Below are 22,184 nucleotides of genomic sequence, written 5' to 3' on the forward strand. Positions count from 1 at the left end.
CATGGGCTGGATTTGGTCCCAGGGCCTTGAGTTTGACACCCCTGTCCTGAGTGGTTGGGGGTCTCATGCCTTGCTCAAAGTGCACCTTGGCAGTACACAGGAAGTGGGAAAGCGAAAAAAGGAGCACCCTTCAAACAATAAACTTCTTAAGGTGCACGACAAATAAGGCAATAAGCCTAAGCTAAAGCTAACAAAGCTACATTAGCTATATAGCTTTATTACTTATGTAGCTAATTCAGTTGCATTAGTTTTGCATACTTTTTTGCTAAGGCCCATGCTGTTAGTGTTAACAGTTTGATTCTGCAACACCAAGAGTCATTGAAATCAAGCAATGCAGGCTGAAGCTTAAGAATCATGGCTCCATAAGTTTGCAGTATCATCTTGGAGAGTAAAAAAGTTCACATCTTAACACTAGTCTTCGATGTGTCTTTTCTTACCTGTAACAACACTGGGGATTTTGGTCATGAAACTTTTGACAGTTCTGATCTGAACACCCTCTGTCTCATCCTGAATACGAGTGACAATGTCTTCAATCTGCAGAGGAAAAAAGGAGAGAAAAGGAGGAGAAGGGCAGACAGAAAACAGAAATACTGTTAGATGATTCAAACTGAAATTGAAATTCATGTGATTCAAATACACTTATTTAGTAAACCAACACAGCATTACTATGCTACTTTTCTGGCTGCCTTTTACTGAAGTGATGTAGCTTTTTAAATTTAAATCAAATACATTCTCAACAGGCTTCTTAATTTCATCACTCTTTTTAAAAAGCCTCTGGATGTGAAAGCAGAGAGAGTTATAGTCATTAACAGTGCTTATACATTTTAAGTGCTAAATGTGTATTAAGACTCAAAGACAGAAACAGAGCCCTTGATGTGAAAATTTTCTGCCATTCCTCAAAGTTTTAAAGTTGTCCCAACAATCTGAACCAGGTCTCATCCAGAAGCGCCACCATTTGCAGGCCAATTTGTATCTTTGGCGTGTCGTATGAAGCAGCAGTGACCTCAGTAGTCCATTCACACATCCCTGTTAATCAATAAAGTGGGAGAGCAACTGTGTGTTTGTGTAAGCATCTCAAAAGACCAGTTAGCAATGCTGTCAACAGGACACATTTTTCTAGAAACTGGCGCACATCATGAAATTATGAGTACGAATCTGTTTTCTCTGTTTGCACATGAACGCTGTAAGCAGCAGAGTTTCTAAGAATCGTCACCCTGGAAGGAGTTTTAAAAAAAGGTGCGTCTTCAGTGACCTCATGTGTTGTTTGTGTATACACAGGAGGTCAAAACACACAGGACAACCTCTGTTTTCATAAAAATGCCTGCCCAAGGGAGGACAAGGCCTTAGTTTAGAGAGTAAATAGTTTTTAGTAATGGTTAGAGAAACATGGTCTCTTTCATAGCTCTTGATGCACTCATGCTTCCCAGAGATCCCAACACAGCCTGGCTGCAGACTGCAGCTCTCAGACACCCACCCTTACAGACAACTACAATCACTATGCATCCGTCAGGACGGAGATACAAACGAAAATTTTCAAACTAAAATTGGATTAAACTTCCATTTAGGGTAAGGCCGGGTCAGGATACCAAAAGTTAAAAGTCAAAAACCTGACATGCAAAACCTGATCACAAAATGTTTAATAAGCCAAGTAAACAATCTGCTTTCAGGAAAAATAAACCTGTCCTCCATGAAATCACTTTAACACAGCAAATGTAGCTAAGGCTAAAACTACATAGATAATGAAGCAACTTAGCAAATATAGCTAAATCAGAAGCTAAGAAAGTTACATTAGCTATGTGCACTAAGTAGCTAATGTAGCTACTGTACTAATGTAGCTTAAGCCAAAGTAAACAAAGCTACATTAGCAACATAGGTAACAAAGCAACGCAGCTTATGTAGCTAAATCAAAAGCCAACAAAGATATGTTAGCGATGTGATTGCTACTGTAGCTACATTACTAATGCAGTTTGAGCCAAAGTAAACAGAGCTACATTAGCTACATTAGATTATGTTACATTTGCTGAAGCTAGACCCGTTTTAGGAGTAGTTTCATGAATGGTGGCTAGCTTTAGCTTGGTTAGCTGTTGTTAAAGCTGTCATAGCTAGCCCACATTTGCTTCCATCTCACATCTTACTAGCAGTAGCATAGCTTGAAGGCTATATTAGTGTTAGTTAACAAAGCTAAAATGATTCATCATTCCTGTAACTACTTCTACTACTTTACATAATTTAATCCTGGATTTAACATTGGACCTATCATCTGTTTTACATGTCCCTTCTGTTCCTTCCATTCCTGCAGACATGGCGTCTTGCAGTTGTGTTGTAACAGTAGTGGTCTAGAAGAGATATGTGGTCTGCAGACAGACCCCTCTCAGAGATCAAGGACTCCAAAAGTTATCAAAAGTGTCTCAGTGTTATTTTTACTAATTTAAAATCCATTTAAAATTCTCATTTGTTCAACACCTTAAAGTGCTCTGTAACAATTCCTATGACAATGAAAATTAGATTAACTATAATGATAGAGGAGACAATGGTTACACCTCTGATATCAGTATTATTCCCCTTGCTGAATTAAAAGCATTTCTTATTATGATTGTGGATACATCATTCAGTTGGCACTATGCTTAACCCCAGACTTATTTGTATGTTTAATTGCTGTATATTAAAGTAATTTGTGGGAAACAGAACTCTCCTAATGCTGCTTCAACAGGATAAAGTGGGAGGAAAATCTTAATACTCAGAGGAGTCTACTTAATGTAATTATTAAATAAGGATCAGCAGTTAACTGGTAAACACAAGTATATAGATGTTAAATGAAACACATCGCCCACTCTACTCCTGTTACTTGTGGTAATAACATTAAAGTTTGATTTACTGTTGTGATTGTTGATGTTGACACCCCCTCACTGCACAGATGCTTTTTTGTTTGCGTCAGAGAGTGGGATGTGAGAAGTTCGTCGCTTTGGAGACAGCTGAAGATAAACCACCGCACAGCCCAGCAGCTAAATATAAACTCAGAGTCTAATCCTGAACGGAGAGAGGCGGCTACATATGTTTTATTTTTACACCCGCACTATTTAAGCTCTAACATAAAATTAGATGAGAAACAACAGCATTACTTTGCACTTACTTCAAGCACTAACAAAACACTGTTAACTTCCTGTACCAGTTCCTATTGTACAGCACACGCAAGGTTTCATCATGCAGTATGAACTTTTTTTGACCCTTTTAGCTTCATGGGTGTATTTATAATATGTGAGCTCGCTTTCATTGAAGTACAATTCCAGCTGCGCCCACGCTGGGTCAAAGCTTACATGACTACTTCCATAAAAGACTCATGCAGACTCTTAACGCACTGTGCTTTACATGGATAATACATCCTATACATGCTACATCACACAAGTCCTCTGAGAGATCCTTGAAAGGTTTGAAAAAATCAGAGAGATTTTGATGCAACATAATGGTATTCTTTTGCCTTACTGGATTTGTGTTTGTACAAGTAACTGATGCAGAACATACTGTATAATCTTATGTGCCAGTATACAGATCAGTTTCTAAGCCTGAATCTGATCCTCCTTTGATATGACTAAGAACATGTACAGTAACAGACTGTAGAAAACATGGACAAAGTCTCAGTGATTTCAAGCACTTGTCCTTGAAAAAGACTTATGAAGCTTAATGGCGGCTGCTTTATTGGAAAAGTTTGCTCCAACTTGTTGCCGGCTGAATAAGAAGCGACTAAAGAGGTCAAGTGGAGGCAGACCACATAAATATACCCATGCAAAACTCATATCATCAGCGCAGTCAAAATAACACATAAAAAACACCCTTCATTTCTGCTGTAAACATAGCTGTTTCAGTATTGGGTCTTATGGGATTTCTTGACTTTTTGAACCACCCTCTCTGGTGCGGAGTGTAAAGTGTTCATCCACCTGATTTAACATCCAGCCAGCATGTCCTAGTGGGCTCCACAGTATGGGTAACTTTCTCCTGAGAAGTGTGCACTTTACACCACTACATTTGACATTAGGGGTGATGAGAGGCTTGCTATCAGCTTATTGTAAAGGTGGCATCCATCACCCTCACACTTCAAGTCACTGAGCTCTTCAGAACGATGCACGAATGTTTAAGATGGAGACTGCATGGTGAAGTGCTTGATTTTAGACCTGTGGCAATAGGTCTGATTGAAACACCTGAATTCAATAATTAACAGGTGTGGCCACATATTAGTTTAGATAGTTTTTAGCTGCTCCATAGATACCAAACAAAAAATAAGGAATCATATTATTTCTGGTTGGTTGTGACTGCTTGACTAAAGGATGCTCCTAGGTTAATGATTTAATATCCGCTTACAGCAAGTTATAATTGTGTTTATCCAACCAGTCTAAAGTCAGGTAAACACATTCTGTAACTTAGTTTTTAGTCTGTGTCTTCCCTTCTTTCTGTGCCAGTTTATCTTTGTACCTCGTGTCAAGCATTACAGCCTTATTCCTAGTGTTAGACCTTTGGAGATTGACCTTTAGCTAGTTTCTTATTCTGATTTTGCCTGCCCCCTTTTGGATTTGGATTTTTGGATTATATTTGCATTAAAAGTCTGTGAACTATTGACTGTCGTGCACGTGAGTCCTTTTATCTGTGGTTTAGTGATTGTTACATTAACTTATGCTTCATTTGCTTAATCTTGACCTGTTTCAGAAATGTTATGCAAATGCTCGCTTTAGCTTCATTAGCTTTTGCTACAGCTAACAGAGCTGAGAACCTCGGCTAGCTAGGACACAGTTAGCTTAGCATAATGACTGGAAAAACATTGAAAAGGCTCACATGAGTCATTTCCAAGTTAAAAATTTCTGCACAACTGTGCTTCTTAAGCTAAATAAATATTTTTATCTTATTCATTAAACTAACACAAAATAATTTTTAAAAAAGTAGTCAGCAGAAGCTGACTCTTGGCAGGAGGCAGTGACTTGCTGGAGTTTCTGCAATGAAATGAAAGCTTGTGTTTTCATCACTGAGGCCCCGTCCACAGAAACAAGTTCAGGTGTATACGCAAAAGTTTTTTGTCGTATCAGCATTTAATCCACATGGAAACGGCGTTTGGGGTGACTGTAAAGGATACTTTTTGAAAACGGGTCCCAGGGTGCATAAATTTAGAATCTGTAAATCCATTACCACTTATAGGCCTTCCGTGGACGGTTATCCAGAAACGCGACGTCACACACAGCGTAGCTCTCTTGAGGCGCCTGTGCAGGTCTGGCCAAAACAATCTTCTTCTCTATTTTTGTGCATTTCTTTGGCGTCACTTACAGGCTTGGCATATGCAGTACATCGTTTTTAGTCGTTTAGTGGTTCCGTGTTTACGCGGATATTTCCTGAAACGATTCCGTCTTTACGGTTACTTTTTCAAAACAAATCATTTTCCATGTCCGAGTAGACGGAGCCTAAGTTGACATTTGTTATTCTTCTGTTTATGTTTGATTTCAGACAAAGCTAGCCTAGCTTCCCTCTGCTTTTCATCTTTAAGCTAGCTAAGGACCGATACTAATGTTCAACGGTTACAAAACCATATTACAGCTATGTGCTTACATTTACATGTCATCCAATTTTGTCAGTTATCTTTTATTATTAGGAACAGATGTTTACCACTGGGACCTGCTTTTAAGCTAGTTGTGGAGCTAAAGGTACATTTGTTTTCTGACTCTAGCTTAATAATGAATAAAAAAATATGAGTCATAGGAAAGAGAAAACCAGCACTACCAAACATTTTAAGGGTTTTATGACAGCCTACATCTGCAGTGAAGGTGGTGGCAGAATGAGCACTTAAGGTTTGTGAATCTTTTGGCTTTTTGTTAGCTAAGTGCTTCACTCAGGGACAATGTACCAGCAGATTTTCAGAAAAGACAAGCTCAAAAAGCACATAGCCCTCACCACCCAATAAAATATGTTCCCAGTCAGTCTGAGGCTTCAGTGTGACAAGTCTCCTGCTGTCCTTTCCTTACCATCACATTCCTGCCATTCTGTCATCCTCTCTCACTGAGAGAAACTGATCCTGGCCGTCTGCCATCAGGACAGGCTGAGCTAGCTTCAGAATCAATATAATAATACGATTCTAACAAGAACTTTATGGCGTGTGAAGACAGCTTGTCTGAAGACTATAATGGCCTCCACTGTCATGAGCAATTTACTCCTGCCCCACCAATCAAAAGTGGTTTTACTGCAAGTACAAATACCCCAAAATCTCAGCTCAAGATGCATGTATTTCCTTCTATGCCTGATAGCAAATGACACAATAAAGTCACAGCTGCACTAGAGTCTCAGCTAATATAGATTATTTATTTAAGCATATGTTGGATGTTAATTCATACTGACAGCCTTCACAATAAAAGAAAGAAGAAGTCTTTCAGATAGCTTTAACATTTTAAAGCAGCACAATGCTCACCACTACTTTTTTGTTTACATGGAAATATAGGGTGGACATCAAAACAGTCTACCACCAGTTTCTTATGAATGTATTAACTGAGTTGTTTTACAGTCCGTCTCAACTCGTGTTATCTCATAAGAAAGGATCTACTATTTCAAATGATATGTAAAACAGTTGCAGAAATCAAGCATATAGCGTTTGCTCAGACACTACCATATAATTGAGATCAGCTGCTCTCATGCAACCCCTCATTGGCGGATTCACTCCAAGCATGCTATTGCTAATCATACTCATGGTGCCATATTTAAACTGCTGGCTACGTGCTGCTGCTCCCTCTGCAAGCTGCTTTTTGCAATCCTCCTCCACCCCAGCTCCTCCTTTATGCTCCCAACATAATCAATGTCATTCTGTTGTCAATGATGCGTACTCTGCTCTTTTTCTTGCCACTTCTCTCGCTGCTTCAGGCTTTCCTTGTAGGCACAGGAAAGGTAGGAATATGTGCTGTTCCTGCTGGATGCTTTCCACATCCATGGAACCACCATTGTACCAACACTACCCACATAAAGTCTCATCTGAAATGTCCATCTACAGTCATGTTTGCAATTTAATCAAACACTTAATAGTAAAATTGTATCTCCTTAAGTCTAAGATTATGTTTCTTTTTGTACAAAGCACTTTTAACATTTCTCAGCATATTAAGTTTCAGTCTTATGATGACAACGTGCCTTCATCAAACTTAAGTGTGTGCTTGAATACTTGGAGTCAGTGTGCTGGCAGTCTGACTGAATTGCTTATGATTCGCACTTGTGAATTCAGTGTACTTCAGTTATTTGCTTTTGTCTTCCATACCTACTTTTGCCCTTTTCATTAGATGCAGTGTAATTAGTTTGAATCTTTGCCTGCGTTATGACTTCACATTTGAACACCCACAGCAATCTCTAATCCAATCCTCCAGAGGAGGAGACCTCAAATCCCAAAATTCTCAGTGTGTGGGGCCTGCGTATCAGCGTGGGCAGCCCTTACATGGAGTTCCAGTCTGAAACAGCCAGCTGAGGCATAGTACCCTGAGGAGTGCTCTGGTCAAGTTATGCTGAACTATCAGTGCAGACCAAAACATGGCAGCCTCCTGGTGAGTTTATTTACTCAAACGTACACAAAACGCAGATATCTAGTGAGTTTTGTTTAAAATACATATGAAAGTATGTAGGTGAATTTGTCTGATCATGCAGGGTTCCTTTTAAGGGATATCATTGGAAAGTGGAAATGTTTAGGAATAACAGCTACTTATCCACAAAGCGAAAGAACATGTAAAATCATACAGTGGAGTCAAGAGTGCAAAGGTGTATGGTGCATAAAAGTCGCCAACGCTCTGCTGATTCCATAGCTAAAGAGTTCAGAACTTCCCCTGGCATTAATGAAAGCACAAAAAGTGTGCGGCAGGAGCTTCATGGAATGGATTTTCATAGCCAAGCAGCTGCATGCTGACATTTGACTGTGGATCAGTGGAAACATGTTCTGTGGAGTGACAAATCACAATTCTGTGTTTGACAATCAGATGGACTAGTCTAGTCTAGGCTCCTTATCTCCAGTGAAGGCCAATATTAATGCTTCAGCATACCCAGACATTTTGGACAATGCTAAAGCAAAGCCAACTTTGTGGCAACAGTTTTGGGAAAGCCCCTTTCTATTCCAACACAAGTGTGCCTAAGTGTAGAAAGCAAAGACTATAAAGACATGGTTTGATGAACTCAATGTGAGTCAGAGATTGAGAGTCAGGCCTTCCCGTCCATCATCAGTGTCTGATTTCATAAATGCTCTACAGAATGAAAGGGCAAAAATTCCCACAAAAAAACACCAAAAACTTGTGGAAAGCCTTCAAAGAAGAGAAGAGGCTGTTATAGCTTGCTCTACTTGACACTTCACTTTCTTTGTTTGGCAAATGTTGCAAAAGCATTTAACCACCAAGCATTTAGGTCTATTTTCCTTTAGAGCTACATAAGCCTGTAAATTTGTCATAGCTGCATTCTTAAAGTCAGACTTTATAATAACAATAAAGCATATACTGCATGTTTCACCTGGATTATAGTCATAACATTGAGAGCAAAGTGTTACTTTAATATAAATTCATGATTTCCTACATCACCCCTTGAAAATATCTTATGAAGTATCATATTATTGCTGAAAATGTAATATTGAGAGAAACCCAGACAAAATAAAAGATAAAAGTCCAATAACTCACAGCGATATGAGATATACCAGAGCAGAGGATAAAGGCATGTGATGAAATGCAAAGAGCAGAGTTATCTCTGGTATGACCCCTGGCAGTGTAATCTTTACAGTGAGCCTGATGGTGATCCGTGTGGTATTTCGCAGGCCCATAGAGGGGTTCAGGCTCTGCAGGGGAGGAGAGGTGCTCTGCTGAAAGGAAAGCCTGGTCTCACAGAGGACTTAAATGGCACAGTGCATACACCTACACACAGCACAAATCAAAGCCTCTGTACGTGGACACACACCTCTCACACTGATGATGTGTCAAACAGAGCTGGGTGAAAAATACAGGGAGATTAGCCTCAGTTCTGTGATGATCTGATTCTGCAGGATTAGGAAACATTAGCTGTTTTCAAGTGTACCCCATAGAGTAGTACAATGAATGAAGCAAGAATTCTGTTTTTATTATTTTGTTTATTTAGCTCTCTATTAGCCACTTAAAGGTAGCAACAACACATGAAACATGACACTTAAATCAATAGTCATTACTTATGTAATATCAAAAATTTACAACAAAATAAAAAAAACGGACATTTTTTGCAATAATTACAGGATTAGGGCACTTGTTGACCAGTGGTTGTCTGCACACCTATTGTACAGAGGACACTGTCCTTAAAGTGGGCCAGCCAGGTCAAATTCACCCTGTGGCTTATTTCCATTTCATGCCATTCCCCATCCTGTCCAATCTATCCACTGTCCTATCAAAATAAAAGCATGAGATGCCCCAAATGTAAAAAAAATCTTTAAGTGCTCCAGACATTCTGAACATAAAACCATGTTTGCCATGCCGCTACTCACGTAGTCTGCTTTCATTTCAATGGCGTGCAATGAAGCTATTTTTGGAGAGATATCAGATGATGAGAGGAATTTTAAAAAGAATGTTGCGATATAAAATACCACATGCTGTACAAGTAGGATGTGATGATAATGAGTCTCATAATATAAAAATATCTTGAGATTATGCATGTGGAGAATATGTGCATGACATTGACCTAAAATGCAGATTAGGTCTGAATCTATTGCAGCCCAGCGCTTCAGTTTAAATTTGGCTTCCTTACAAATTCAATCTACTGGTCACTTTCAGCTACTTCAATATTTACATTAGATCTGAGGCACATTTAAAGGTCAAATGTTCAGTTGTTTTACAGCATATCACGCATGAAGCTTGCTGGCCTCAGGAGGGTTTCATCAGCCAGGAGGCAGGCGGCTCACTTCATTAACTTGCTGATAGTGCAGAGAAGTATCAGTAGTCAAAAACAAACTTCCATATAAAAGGCAACTAATTCAGAAGCAACGCAAATTCAAAACCCAGTTGCAGTCGGGTTGCGCCCCATGTACGTGGGAGGCCCATGTTGGGATCCGGCCTGCAGCTCCTTTCCCACATGTCTCTCCCCCACTCTCTTGTCCCTCTCAGCTGATCCCCAGAGATCATGAGCGCCCAATACAGACCTTTAGCCTTATCTTGCGCACAGGGATTTTTCCAGATTCTCTGAATCTTTTGATGAAATTGTGTACTGTAGACAGTGGGATATTTAAAGTTTCAACATTTTTGCAGTGAGGAACATTTTTCTGTAATTGTAACATATGAATAAGGTAAGTACAGAAAAAAAGCATCAGCTGTGTCTCAAACCAGGGTAAGCATCCTTCGAAAGACCCATCCTGCATCCTGCCTTGTAATCTGCATAAACTGCTCAAGTTAAATGAACAAGACAACCTTGTCTAAAGTGGATTCCCTTTGTGTTTCAGGGAAGTCTTCATATGTGCTCTCCAAAGGATGCAGTCCCTGAAGTGGGACAGCTTTAGAAAGACATGAGGAAGAGCTTCTTTTCAGCACTTTTCTCCAGTCACAGTACTGTTTCTCCTTAATGAAACATTTAGGCTGTTCAGCATGTTCACCATAGTGTGCGCATGAAGTATTCCAGTTGTAGAGAGAGTTCAGTCTTGCACCTTTCATCCATCTCTAAAGTCCAGCAACAAAATATTTTGTGATCTGATTAGCTACTGTATATTTCAAGCCTATTTTTTTTAATATGCACATGACATTTAAATGCAACTATCAGCAACTCCTTTCACACAAACTTCCCTCTCCCCTTTTCCCTTGGTCATCACTTGACTTTCTGTCAGAGAGCTACTTGTGGATGTGGAAAGCCTCTTAAAGCACAGAGAGGAACATGCTGCAATCAGTGTGATTATCAAGGATCTGGTGAAGGTAACATGCAGATGTACTCAAGCATCTCTGTAAGGAGCCAAATCAGTGAATGCTCTCTTATGACAAGTCTGATCACATTCTTTACCTTCTCAGAGATGTGAATTTATCAGTCCATTCAGAAGCCTGTTAATCTTCTTTGGCATTTTTGAAAAAAAAAAACATCCAAGCTTTACTTAAAAAAAAAAAAAAAAACTTCAGCATGTGGATAAAAAAAAAAACATGTCCTCCCACCCAAATGATAAAACTGACTGTTGCCACTGACTCACAAATTATAATAAGACTGGTGGAGACTGCTAAACAGAGATACAATTGCCAAAAACAATTAGAGTGTGGTTAAGATTGTGAATCAGCTGCAGTTTGGTTACATAAAGCCATCCACTCTAATCTAAGACGGTGATTTTTTTAAGATAAAAGGGTAATTCAGCTTGCATGGATAAGCAATTAATCCACTGATTTTGAAGTAAAATTAGAAATTATACCAACTAAGTTTTTTATACTTTATAGTCTCTGACAAAGGACTGCTGTTAAAATGGAACCCCTAAATTCTTTCCACAATTTACCTCCAGTGTGCAGCAGGCTTGAAAACATTGTGCAGAGTAATGCAATTTGAAGGTCATATAGTCTCAAAGGATATTCCTTTTGTTCCATTTACACAATCCAAATGCAGTTGCTCAATGTGACTTTATTCAACTTTTCATTGGCAAAAAAATCTGCTTGCTCAAATCTTTGCTAAAGAAGGTTTTGTGATCTTTAAAATTGAATATCATCATGTACTGTGTCCTTCCTGCAAAACTGTGGTCGAACCAAGGTTCATAGCAATATCCAGGATTGGTCATTTGCACTGTTGCATGGCAAATTCTAACATACTGTATATGGATAGATATTTCCTCTCATTGCTGATGTAGTCAAACTTTACATTGAATTTTCTCAGTTCATTGAGTATTTTTTTGACAAATACTCCATCTTGGGCACAACAATTCACAAGAGTTTGTGGGAAGAGAATGTTTGGGTTAGCACAAGGATTTGTTTTCAAGTTGTTCATTTGCATTTTTAAAGCCCAGTGTGTAGGAATTCAGTGGTCTAATTTAATAACCTTGCAAAGCTCATGGATTGACCAGATTTCATGTTGGTCATCATGTGGATCCACTTTGCAAAGCTTCAAGCTAATACGCTTGTTCCTGGTCAGAGGATGACGAGACCAATCAGCATCATTTAAGGAGAAAGAGGTGGTACTGATGGGAGTGGTTTTGTAACAAGCCTGTAAACAATGGCTGCCAGTGAGCAGATTAATGGATGTAGCTATAGTGGCAGTTTTACCAAAACTGGACAACCTTTTAAACAGAAAGAAGATTTCCAACCAGCTTCAGCAAGAGTCTCATTTATCATCTGGCTCCACTGATGTTGCACAGTGTTAAAGGATGCATGTCAAACTTGTTTATCTATTCATTTATTATAGAGGACTGTTCACATTAATGAACATGAGTGTGTAAATGTGTCAGATTGTAGCCGTAGGCTAATTTCCACCTTGCAACCTAGGTGTATAAGGTGTTGAAGAGCTTAATGCAGACGGTAAAGTGCTGTAGTGCTAAAGTGCTGATGTATTGCACATGATTATAAATGTGCTTGAGGAAATTGCACATTTGCCCATGGCCTGTTTATCAAAAGCGCTGTTATGATGAGAGGCCTCTGGCTGTAGAGCTCTATGGTGGGATGTTTTGGGCTCATCTGTTGCAGATCTCTACAATGGGGGAAACCCCAACCAGTGGGCAGGAAGTGACATACCAACACTTGTTGGGGGTTTTTTGTAGTTTGTTTGTGTTGAACAGTTGGCAGTAGTCAGTCTCTTGTTTTATCAAGTCACTGTCTCAGCCTCAGGCATTGTATCAAACAGAACGTATCAAAAGACAGACTAACTGGCTTAGTTTTTATCAGAGAGCCGAATGACCAGTGCAGTTCTACCTGTTAAAAGTTATTGTACTTTTAGATCAGTTTTACAACTACAAATTTATGATGGAAAAGTTACATGACATTAAAGTTAAAGAATGGCTAGTTGTTGTCTAATATTCAGTGCCATGGTGTTGACAGTAGTGCCAAACTGCATTTTCTCCTGCCTTGAGAAACCCTTATATCGATCTGCAGCGTGTTGAACTGTCACTGCAGAGAAAGCTTGGGACTGCATGGTTCAGAGAATGTCATTTTCTTTCTCTTTCTCTCAAAACGTGTTGCCAGGTATCTCTGAGCAGACATTCCCACCCCTCAGGACCATGGCTGACATTTTCTCTCCCAGCAGGACGTATACCTGCTTCATTACAGCCTCAGTGATGGCCTCGTCGCTCTCCTCCCATACAGATCTCCCTTTGTGCACAGAAAGTATGATTGCAGCTGCTCCAGGGTCAGGAATGCTGTCACTTTTGTGCATTTTTTTTAAGGTTTGCATGCCAGGTTGTGGGTTCAGCTGAGTTATTGTGGCTTCCTCCCATGGGTGGATGTGACTGACTCAGGATGCTCTGGTCCACTCAGACTCCAAATCACTCTTGTGTGCACTCTGTGCTTCTGTTTTAAACATCACTGACAGATTTACAATAACACCAGTAATAAGGTTATTATTTTACAGTTACAGTAATGCGATTGCTGAGTTAGAAGCAGAAATGCCCTACACTACTGCTGCCATAGGGAAAAATGTAATGTGATTACAGTAACAAGTTACTTTGTATTTACATGACACCCAACAAAGATCTCGGCTTTTCTCCGGATGAGCTCAGTTTTTGATTTTACCAAATTAATTTATCACATTATCTTTATTTCTTGTGATAAATCTGATGATCTAGAAAATACAACAATAATCTGCTCACTTTTCAAGACTTGGCACTAATGTCCACTCTGACTCAAGGATGTACTGACTTAATTTTGGAGGTCATAGGTGAAAGATCAAGGTCACTGGCTCTCATGTGCATCACTCTCTTGTAAACACAATATCTCTCGGATGCTTTGAGTTTTTTTTCTTTTGTACAAATTTTGCACTAATGTTCACTCTGTTCATCAGTTATGAAACCAATAGATGCAGCTTAGCCTTGACTGAAGCTATTATAATCCAATAATTCATCATTTATACCTTCAAAAAGATAAACATTGAATCTTTGCTTTCCTTTTCTCTGAGCCTTAGAAGTCTGCATTAAGTCTGAAACCCACTTTCACAGTAAACAGATTACTGAGGGACCTAGACAACGGCCTTCGTAAAGCTGCTGTGTATAACTGGATGGCCATTGGTTTCCCGAGGGGATCATTAAAGCACAATCAGCGGCACATTTCTTGTCATTGCACAGCCCACCTGTGTGCCAAGCTGCCTGCTGGCCTTCGAGCTGCTCTGCGCTAACGTGTGGGGGATAACACTGTAATCAGGCAGCCCTCTGCCCCACAGGGGGTTAAATACAGAGAACTGCAATAAGACTGATGAAATCTGGCCCCACTGAGCTGCACTCAAAGCAGAAACGCAAACATACAGACAGACTCATACAGCACAGGAATGCTCTCACAAACAGAGTCACACTGTCACTATACATTCACTCGTATGTGTCGTACATGTTTGCTGCAAGATTTACTGGCTGATAAGTTTCTAGGGGGTCCCTGCTAGAGCTATTTCATCCTTGACCTTGCACCAGGAGCAACACCTAGATGTGAGCCTCCACTGCTAAAGCAGAGGTCTCTTGGGAAAACGGAAACTCAAAACCATTATTTAAAGAAGTAGAGAACACTTTAACATTTTTTTTAGCAGAACACTGAGGCATCTGACTTAACTATGATAAAACACATCAATGCTGGTATTATTTCTGACATTTGCACCAAACTGATAAAAAATCTGCATTTCACAACTTTTAATTAGCTCAAACGGACATCTGCTTTGCAAAATCTTTTCTGAGAAGGCGGTGCTTATGTGACATAAAAACCTACTATTGGTAGCCTGCTTCAGGGGACTCTGGAGGGGGAAAATCCTCCACCTCCAAAGATTGCTCTGAGGCAGCAGGGCTGCAGGACTCTGTGTCACTTTCTGGCAGTGGGAGTAATTGTCACCCCTGCTTCACCTGGGAAACCCCGTCCTTTGAAAAAAACAAAACATCCTTTTCCCCCTCCCTCCTCTCAATACCAAACTGCTTACTTTCTGTGCATTTTTTTAAAATCTTGAAGTGGGCAGAGTTAGCTCTGAGCTGGGGGTTCACTTACACTTTAAAGGTCACATACTTTACCCTTTTAAGACAAATTCATATTGTCTCAGAGGTCCCCAAAATATGCCTGTTAAGTTTGTTGCTAAAAAAACCCCCACTTCAGTTGTAGATTTTGCATGTCTAAAAACCCCTCTGTTTCAGCCCTGCTCAGAAAGATCTGTTTCTGTGGCTTTAAATATTAATGAGCTGTCTGACTCCGCCCATCTCATGAAATGGATGTGGCTTTCCTGATCCTCCTCTCAGCTGGCAGCTGAGAGGAAGGCAAAACTTTCGTCCAAGCGGGGAGGACCAACTGAACCTGGGGGCGGGGCTAACTCCCCACATGACATCATGAGGGGAAAATCTGAGACTGGCTTATTTCAGCACACATTTTCTAAAAGGTGGAGAAAGAGACGGGGAGAGGGAATGGATTTATCTGATTCCTGGGGGGATTGTAGACAGGCCAGGGGCACATATTTTTGTTACATCAGCCTGAAAAAGTGTGTTTTTCATAATATGTGACCTTTAAGAACCACTGTTCATGCTGAATGTATTGAGATGTAACCCACTGTGCAGTGAATGGGGTAAAGTCTGAAATAAGAGCTTTTATCCACCTTGATGTTTTTTCTCCCTTTGTGTCATTTTGCCACATTAGTCTTGTGCTTTGTTGACTGAGGAATTATATAACAGGATATAATGCAAAGGTGGTGCTTTATGTTGCTGTCTAGACCATATGGAATAAATAGAAAAAACTTCAAATACCTTTGCAATATGCAGACGTCACAGCCTTCTCCATACAAAGCACAGCACTTTGACTGATCCTCATTCAGAATAAAAGGTGCTACATGTCATTAAAATGTACAGAGTGGAAAAGAAATATTCACCAATGCACTATGAGCAACAAGTGTCTATTGCTGCATGATGTGAAATCATATCCATTGTTGGGGTTAAAAAAACAACATTCTATTAGAGCAACCTGGTCCGGTCTCTGGACTCACCACCACTCCTTAATGAGAAATTGTGACTCAAATGTTGGAAAATTTCAACCACTCAAATTTATTTAATTGAAAATGCTGCAATTTAGACCTTAGAAAAACATGACTGAAAACAGAGACTTCCAAAACAAGCATCATTACAGAAGCACTACAATGCATGTATGCATTTCAATTTTCTCTGCTGTCAGTGATGAGGAAAAAAAATCTTCGTGGATTTCGAGAGAAAATAACACATTAGCATTGAAAAACAGCTTTTTTAACCCAAAATAAAGAGATAGATAAGTCCATGTCTCTAGAAAACAGCCAAAATGTACTATCACTCATAAGGGGGAGGAGCTCTCTGGGGCCCAGCCAGATGGGTGACCCACGGAGGACAGGAAAATCATGTTCAATTGTTTAGTTAATCTGATAACCAAATTTATATTTAACCTGAACAATAACCACCCATATAAAAGCAACAACAAAAATCATCAATGCTGTAGTACAGTGCAGTTTTTTGTTAAATGAAAACCCCCTTTCAAAAAAAATAATTACCTTGTTTTGGTAAAGTTAACAGTTTGGATAGGTTCATTGAAAAACACCATTTGGAAAGCAAAGTCAGACTTTAGTAAAGCATGATATGCACAAACAACAGTATACAAGAGAATAAAGTAGAAGGAACTGAAATAACTTTAAGGGAAAATAAATGTAATAATTGCAAAAGAAGGCAAAAAAAGCTGAAAATGTGCAGAAATGGGTTACAAGTGGGAAAAATTGGCTAAAAATGGTGTAAAGTGGTAACTGAGTCGCAACAATGGGATAAAAGTGGCAAAAATGGGGTAACAGCAGTAAAGATGGGCTAGGAAAAGCAAAAGGACAGGAAAAAATGACGAAAAGCTGTTAAACAGTGCCAAAACATGGGTTTAAAATGGCAAAAATAGGGAAGAAAGTAGCAAAAATGGGTTAAAAGAGAGATAAAAGTGACAAAATATAGTGAGAAAAGGAAAAAGGGGCATAAAAGAGCAGAGAAAATTGTGAAAGGTGTTTTAAAAATTGCCAAAAATGTTGTTGCAAGTGGAAAAACAGGCAAAGAATGGCAAAAAAAAGAGTTCAAGGAGACAAAAATGGGATAACAGCAGCAAAAAACGGGCTAAAAAACACAAAAATGTGTAGGAAAGAAACGGTGAAAGGAGTTAAACAGAGGCAAAAATGGAATAAAAATGGAAAAAAACAGGCAATAAGTGGCATAAATGCATTAGAAGAGACAAAAATGCAATAACAGTGGCAAAATGGGCTAAGAAATGCAAAGACTGGCAGGATAAAGGGGTGAAAAGCAGTTAAAATGTGGCAAAAATGGGTTATAAGTTGTAAAATGGGGTATAAGCGGCCAAAATGGGCAGAAACAGTGATGTTAAAGCTTCAACACACAAGCATGATATCATCAATAGATCACAGCTGGGGAGGGCCCATCAGCTGTTTTTTTCAGGGGCCCAGCCAGTTCTGTGGGCAGGCCTGACTAACACAGAAAAACAGAGTTGAATTAGTACATAATAGACTCTTTATTCCATTTTTTTTCATGCACACATTAAAAACTCATTGTAAACAGCTCGTGAATGAATGTGTGAGTTATCTAAATGTAAGTGAAAATTGCACTATTTAATTAAGCCAAAGCCAGCAACAATGTCTTAAATTGCTGCCAACTTCTCTGGGCCCCAGTTCATCTGAGACTGAGTTGCCTAAAGTGAAATAGTGTGCTGTGGTCTGATGAGTCCACATTTCAAATTGTTTTTGGAAACAATGGCCGTAGAGCCCTCTGGGCTAAAGAGGCAAAGGACCATCCAGATTTTTATCAATGCAAAGTTCAAGGCAAAGCCAGCATCTGTGATGGTTTGGGGGTGTTTTAGTGCCTATTGCACATCTGAGACGGCAACGTTTATATTGAGAAGTATGTACAGGTTTTGGAGCAAGATATTTTTCCATCCAGACAACGTCTTTTTCAGAGACATCCCTGCTGGCCTGCATGCAGTACAGACGTGTCTCCTATTGAAAGTGCATGGCCCATTTTAAAGTGCAAAATTTGTCAATGGAAATCCTGCACAGTTAAGCAACTTAAGATGCAAGAGTGGGAACAAATTCCTCTTTTTATACTTCAATAATTAGTGTCTTCAGTCTCCAGACTCATGCTGTAACAGAGTGGTAAACATGCTTGTGTCTTAACTCTTTTGGAAAATCTCGTAGGCATCAAATTTGAAGTACGTGAGTACCCAAAGTTTATCAGTTTGAAAGTTTAATATCTTTTGGATGTCAGTTTAAAAGAATTTGCAAATCACCGTGTTCTCTTATTCCATTTTAAGACATTGTGCCAACTTTTTTGGACTTGGGGTTTGTGTTATCATCAGATTACAATCAGGGGGTTCCAAGACTGGCTGACTGAAATGTTGGGTATAGTGTGAAAGAGTGAATATTGTGTCTCTCATGCATTTTTGTTGTACTGCAGTATTTTCCCTGAAGTATCATCCAGTGTGACCCTTCTTATCACTGTTTCCCTGATCAGCTTATCTTCAATGAGCTGGTTGTTGTTCAAGGAAATAAATCATCAAAACAAATCTCAGTTACACAAAGAGGCTAACTGTGATACGTCGACCTTTTGCAGAAGTATGCTATTATAAGCTCCTAGTAATAAATCTTCCTTGTGATGGAAATTGTTTAATAAAGTCTGAGCACGTAGAGTTCATGAGCATGTACCTCCATAGGACTACTGCAATAAAATACAGCACAAATCCCCACTTTCACTTTTATCTCTCCAGCAGGATATCAGCATTTTCTCCATTCAGAAAGAGGATTACTAAACCATGCTGGCAAAGGTCAAATTAGTTTGGCTGAAATGATTAGATGTAGCAACTGTGATTCATATGCATGAGCGTAGGTGTCATTTACACATTAACAGAAGTTTCTCACACATATCCGATGCGTTTCCGTTCATGTAAAGTGGGTGTAATGACCTGCAGACGTGTAAAGGCCCTTCAACTGCAGGGTGTATGGGTTTTCGTCTGAAGGTCATATCTGATGGCTTTGCGACAGCGGTGATGAGTCTCACCGGTTTCAGCCCAGTGCGTTTGACAGCAGGGCCATGTGACTCTTAATGGAAGTGTAATGACAACAGGATGGCTTTGCCACAGCTGACTGCCACTGCCTCTCTGCCTGATAGCCGATACTATCCCTGAGCAATTTATGAGGCCAGGCAGGACTCTGGTCTATAAAATGAAAAATCATGTTGTTTGTGCGTCAGAGGCAAGTTGTGATGTGTCTTTCATAACCAATAACCAGTGAAAAGATAATCTAGTACAATATCTCTGTTATTGAGTACACTTAAGAACTACTTAGCCTGGGCTACTGCTCCCATTTAGTGCCTTTCATAACTACTTTGGCTGATAAAGGACTCAGGACTAGAATTTTAAAATTAAATAATCAATCTTAAAATTTAATAATGTGAGACACTACTCATGACAATGAATTAATGACAGCCTAAAGAGTTTATTTATACACTTTGGTGTGCATTGAGATGGTTACCACTCTAACAACCAGAGTCTCAACTCTTAAAATTTTGCACTGTCAGATGTGACTTTAGAGCAGGGGTCATCAAGTACATTTGCACAAGGGCCATATTAAGTCTTGAGAGAGACTCTACGGGCCGCAAAAATGTAATATTTTGGTCTGATTGACGTATTATGTTATTAGTATTTGTATTTTCTTTTAAAACGCAAGACATTTTTAGGCATTACCAGTAAGATCCATCCATATTATCTATAATGCAGCAGGCCACAAGGACAGGCCTGCCCACAGAACTGGCTGGGCCCCTGACAATCCCAAAGAATGGCCCCAATTGTGATTTAGCACCAATATTTGTTAATTTTTGACATTTTTTTAATCAATTTTCACTACTTCATTCAGCAATTTCTGCATACTTTTTTGCCACTCTTAACCCATTTTAGATCATTTTTTGCCACTTTTCACACATTTGGCCACTCTTTATCCTGTTTTTGCAACTTTTCTGCCAATTATTGCCCCTGTATGTCACTCTTTAACCCCTTTGCCAGGCTATTTTTGCTATATTTTTGCCACTTTTAACCAACACTTTTTCACCCCCTTCCTTCTTTAACCAAATTCTTCCATTCTTTTAGCCCTTTTAAACCAGTTTTCCTGCATGTTTTACCCCCTTTGAAGCACTCGTTTATCCATTTTTGCCACTTTTCCTCTGTTTTCACCACTTTTAAACCCCTTTTCATTACCTTTTTTGCACTATTTTTGCCACTTTAAACCAATTTTTAATACTTTTCACCCCTTTTTTCCTCTTTACCAACTTTTGACACATTTTGAACTCCTTTCGCCACTTTTCCTGCCAAGTTTTGTCCCTTTGTGGCTCTCCACAACCCATTTTGACAGTTATCACCCATTTTTGCCACTCTCAAACGTGGCAACATCCGACCTAATCACTCCGCCAGCAGCCATTGTATATAGCCACTCACAACTAAACCCTTACTCCGTAACTATCACAAACTCATGCTAAAGCAGGTCAGCTGAGGAGGAAAACATCTTCTCTTTCATGGAAAGCTTTCAAGTGTTGTTTTTTGCCCTTTATTCTATACAGAAATGTGATCTAGTTTTGATAAAACTGTGGCTAAACTATTGCTGCAGTATGTCTGAGCTGGTAGCTGCCATTGCTATCAGCTTTCAGTACAACCAAACCCTGCCCGTAGCTACATTCACCTCAATTGGTCTGTTTGATTCAGTAAAACATCTGCTTTGCAAGGTTAGGGCTTCGGGGTGCCAATTCCAGCTGTTACTGGCAAGGGCAGGGTACACCCTGGACTGGTTGCCTGTCAGTCACTGAACTGACATACAGAGACAACTGAGCAGTCACACTCCCAGCCATAGGAAATTTAGAGTCACCAAGTAGCCTACTGAGCATGTCTGTGGGAGGATGTCTGTGAGAGAAACCACACATGCATGAGGAGAACATGCACCTCCCAAAGACAGGTCCTGTTCTAACTGATTTAGGTTCCGTCTTCTGTGCCACTCATGCCTAAAACTTATCCACATGACTGTATGCTTTAATTTGCATTAACTAGGGGCGTTGTTAATTTGACTGAATGTAGGGCATGAAGCTGTTTACCAGGAGGCTCAAGGCCTCAGCTGCACCACCGGCTTGTTGCACATTTGACTGAAAGTTAGGTTGAGAAAGCATTTCTAATATGGCATCCGCCACCACTGGCTTTTAGAATTCCTCTTCAGGAACCAATGTGTGAAGTCACTGAGACTTTTACTATTCTTATACACAGTCATTATTCTTTACTGCAAATGCCATCTTACTTAAGTGACTTCCATTAATGACAATAGTTTGTGCATTTATCTGTCATTTGCCCTGCTTTGAATGACACAACCATACACACTTCATGAGCATGTATCATCTGTCTGTCTCTTCAGTCTGTCTGAGCTAAAACCTATTCCTCCACTTTTTGACTTTGACAAGGTGAAAAAAACAATGTTATATAAGCAAAGGTGTCCAACAGAGTGAGAAAGATGCAGACAGATATTGTTTATCTGCCATATCCAATGCAAATCCAATCTTTTTGAAGTTCATCCTGTGGTGTAAAAGATCATCCTCTAAATCAGCTTACCACAACAACCTTGACAACCTTCCCTTGTGATTACAAATAGTATGGCAGGAATATATTTTCATGATGCGAGAGGGGACTGCATCTATGAATAAATAAGCAGTTCGTTTCTGCAATGAAATGTGCTGAAGGAAAACAAACAATTACATACATATCAGTAAATATGAAGCACTGCCAATAGTGTACAAAATAATTGAGCAATAAAAGACATAGCATGCTATTACTCTGGTTGTGTGTGGAGCTTTGGATTACAGCGTCAGTTTCCATTGGCAGACTTAACACTTTGGGGATGTGACACCTGCTGCAGTGGAAACAAGGTGCCCTGGGCGACAACGGTGCAACAGGCCGGCTCCCTGCCTGCAGTTGGTCCGATAAGATTATCTGGATTTATGGATTTGAAGCCATATTTTTAATACCTGTTTCCAATTGTTCTGCCTCTGC

At 39.6% G+C, this 22,184-nt stretch overlaps 1 protein-coding gene across 2 annotated transcripts in view; it reads right to left on the reverse strand.

The window, feature by feature from the left end:
- The window catches only part of rgs6 (regulator of G protein signaling 6), a 174,159-nt gene that overhangs the window by 52,878 nt on the left and 99,097 nt on the right, over positions 1-22,184 (reverse strand). For both annotated transcript variants that reach the window (XM_041805439.1, XM_041805438.1), the window contains exon 3: positions 438-534. In XM_041805439.1, the coding sequence (XP_041661373.1) occupies positions 438-534 (97 nt within the window). The remainder of the gene's footprint in view (positions 1-437; positions 535-22,184) is intronic.

The sequence above is a fragment of the Cheilinus undulatus genome, linkage group 14, assembly GCF_018320785.1.
Source record: "Cheilinus undulatus linkage group 14, ASM1832078v1, whole genome shotgun sequence".
Lineage (NCBI taxonomy): Eukaryota > Metazoa > Chordata > Actinopteri > Labriformes > Labridae > Cheilinus > Cheilinus undulatus.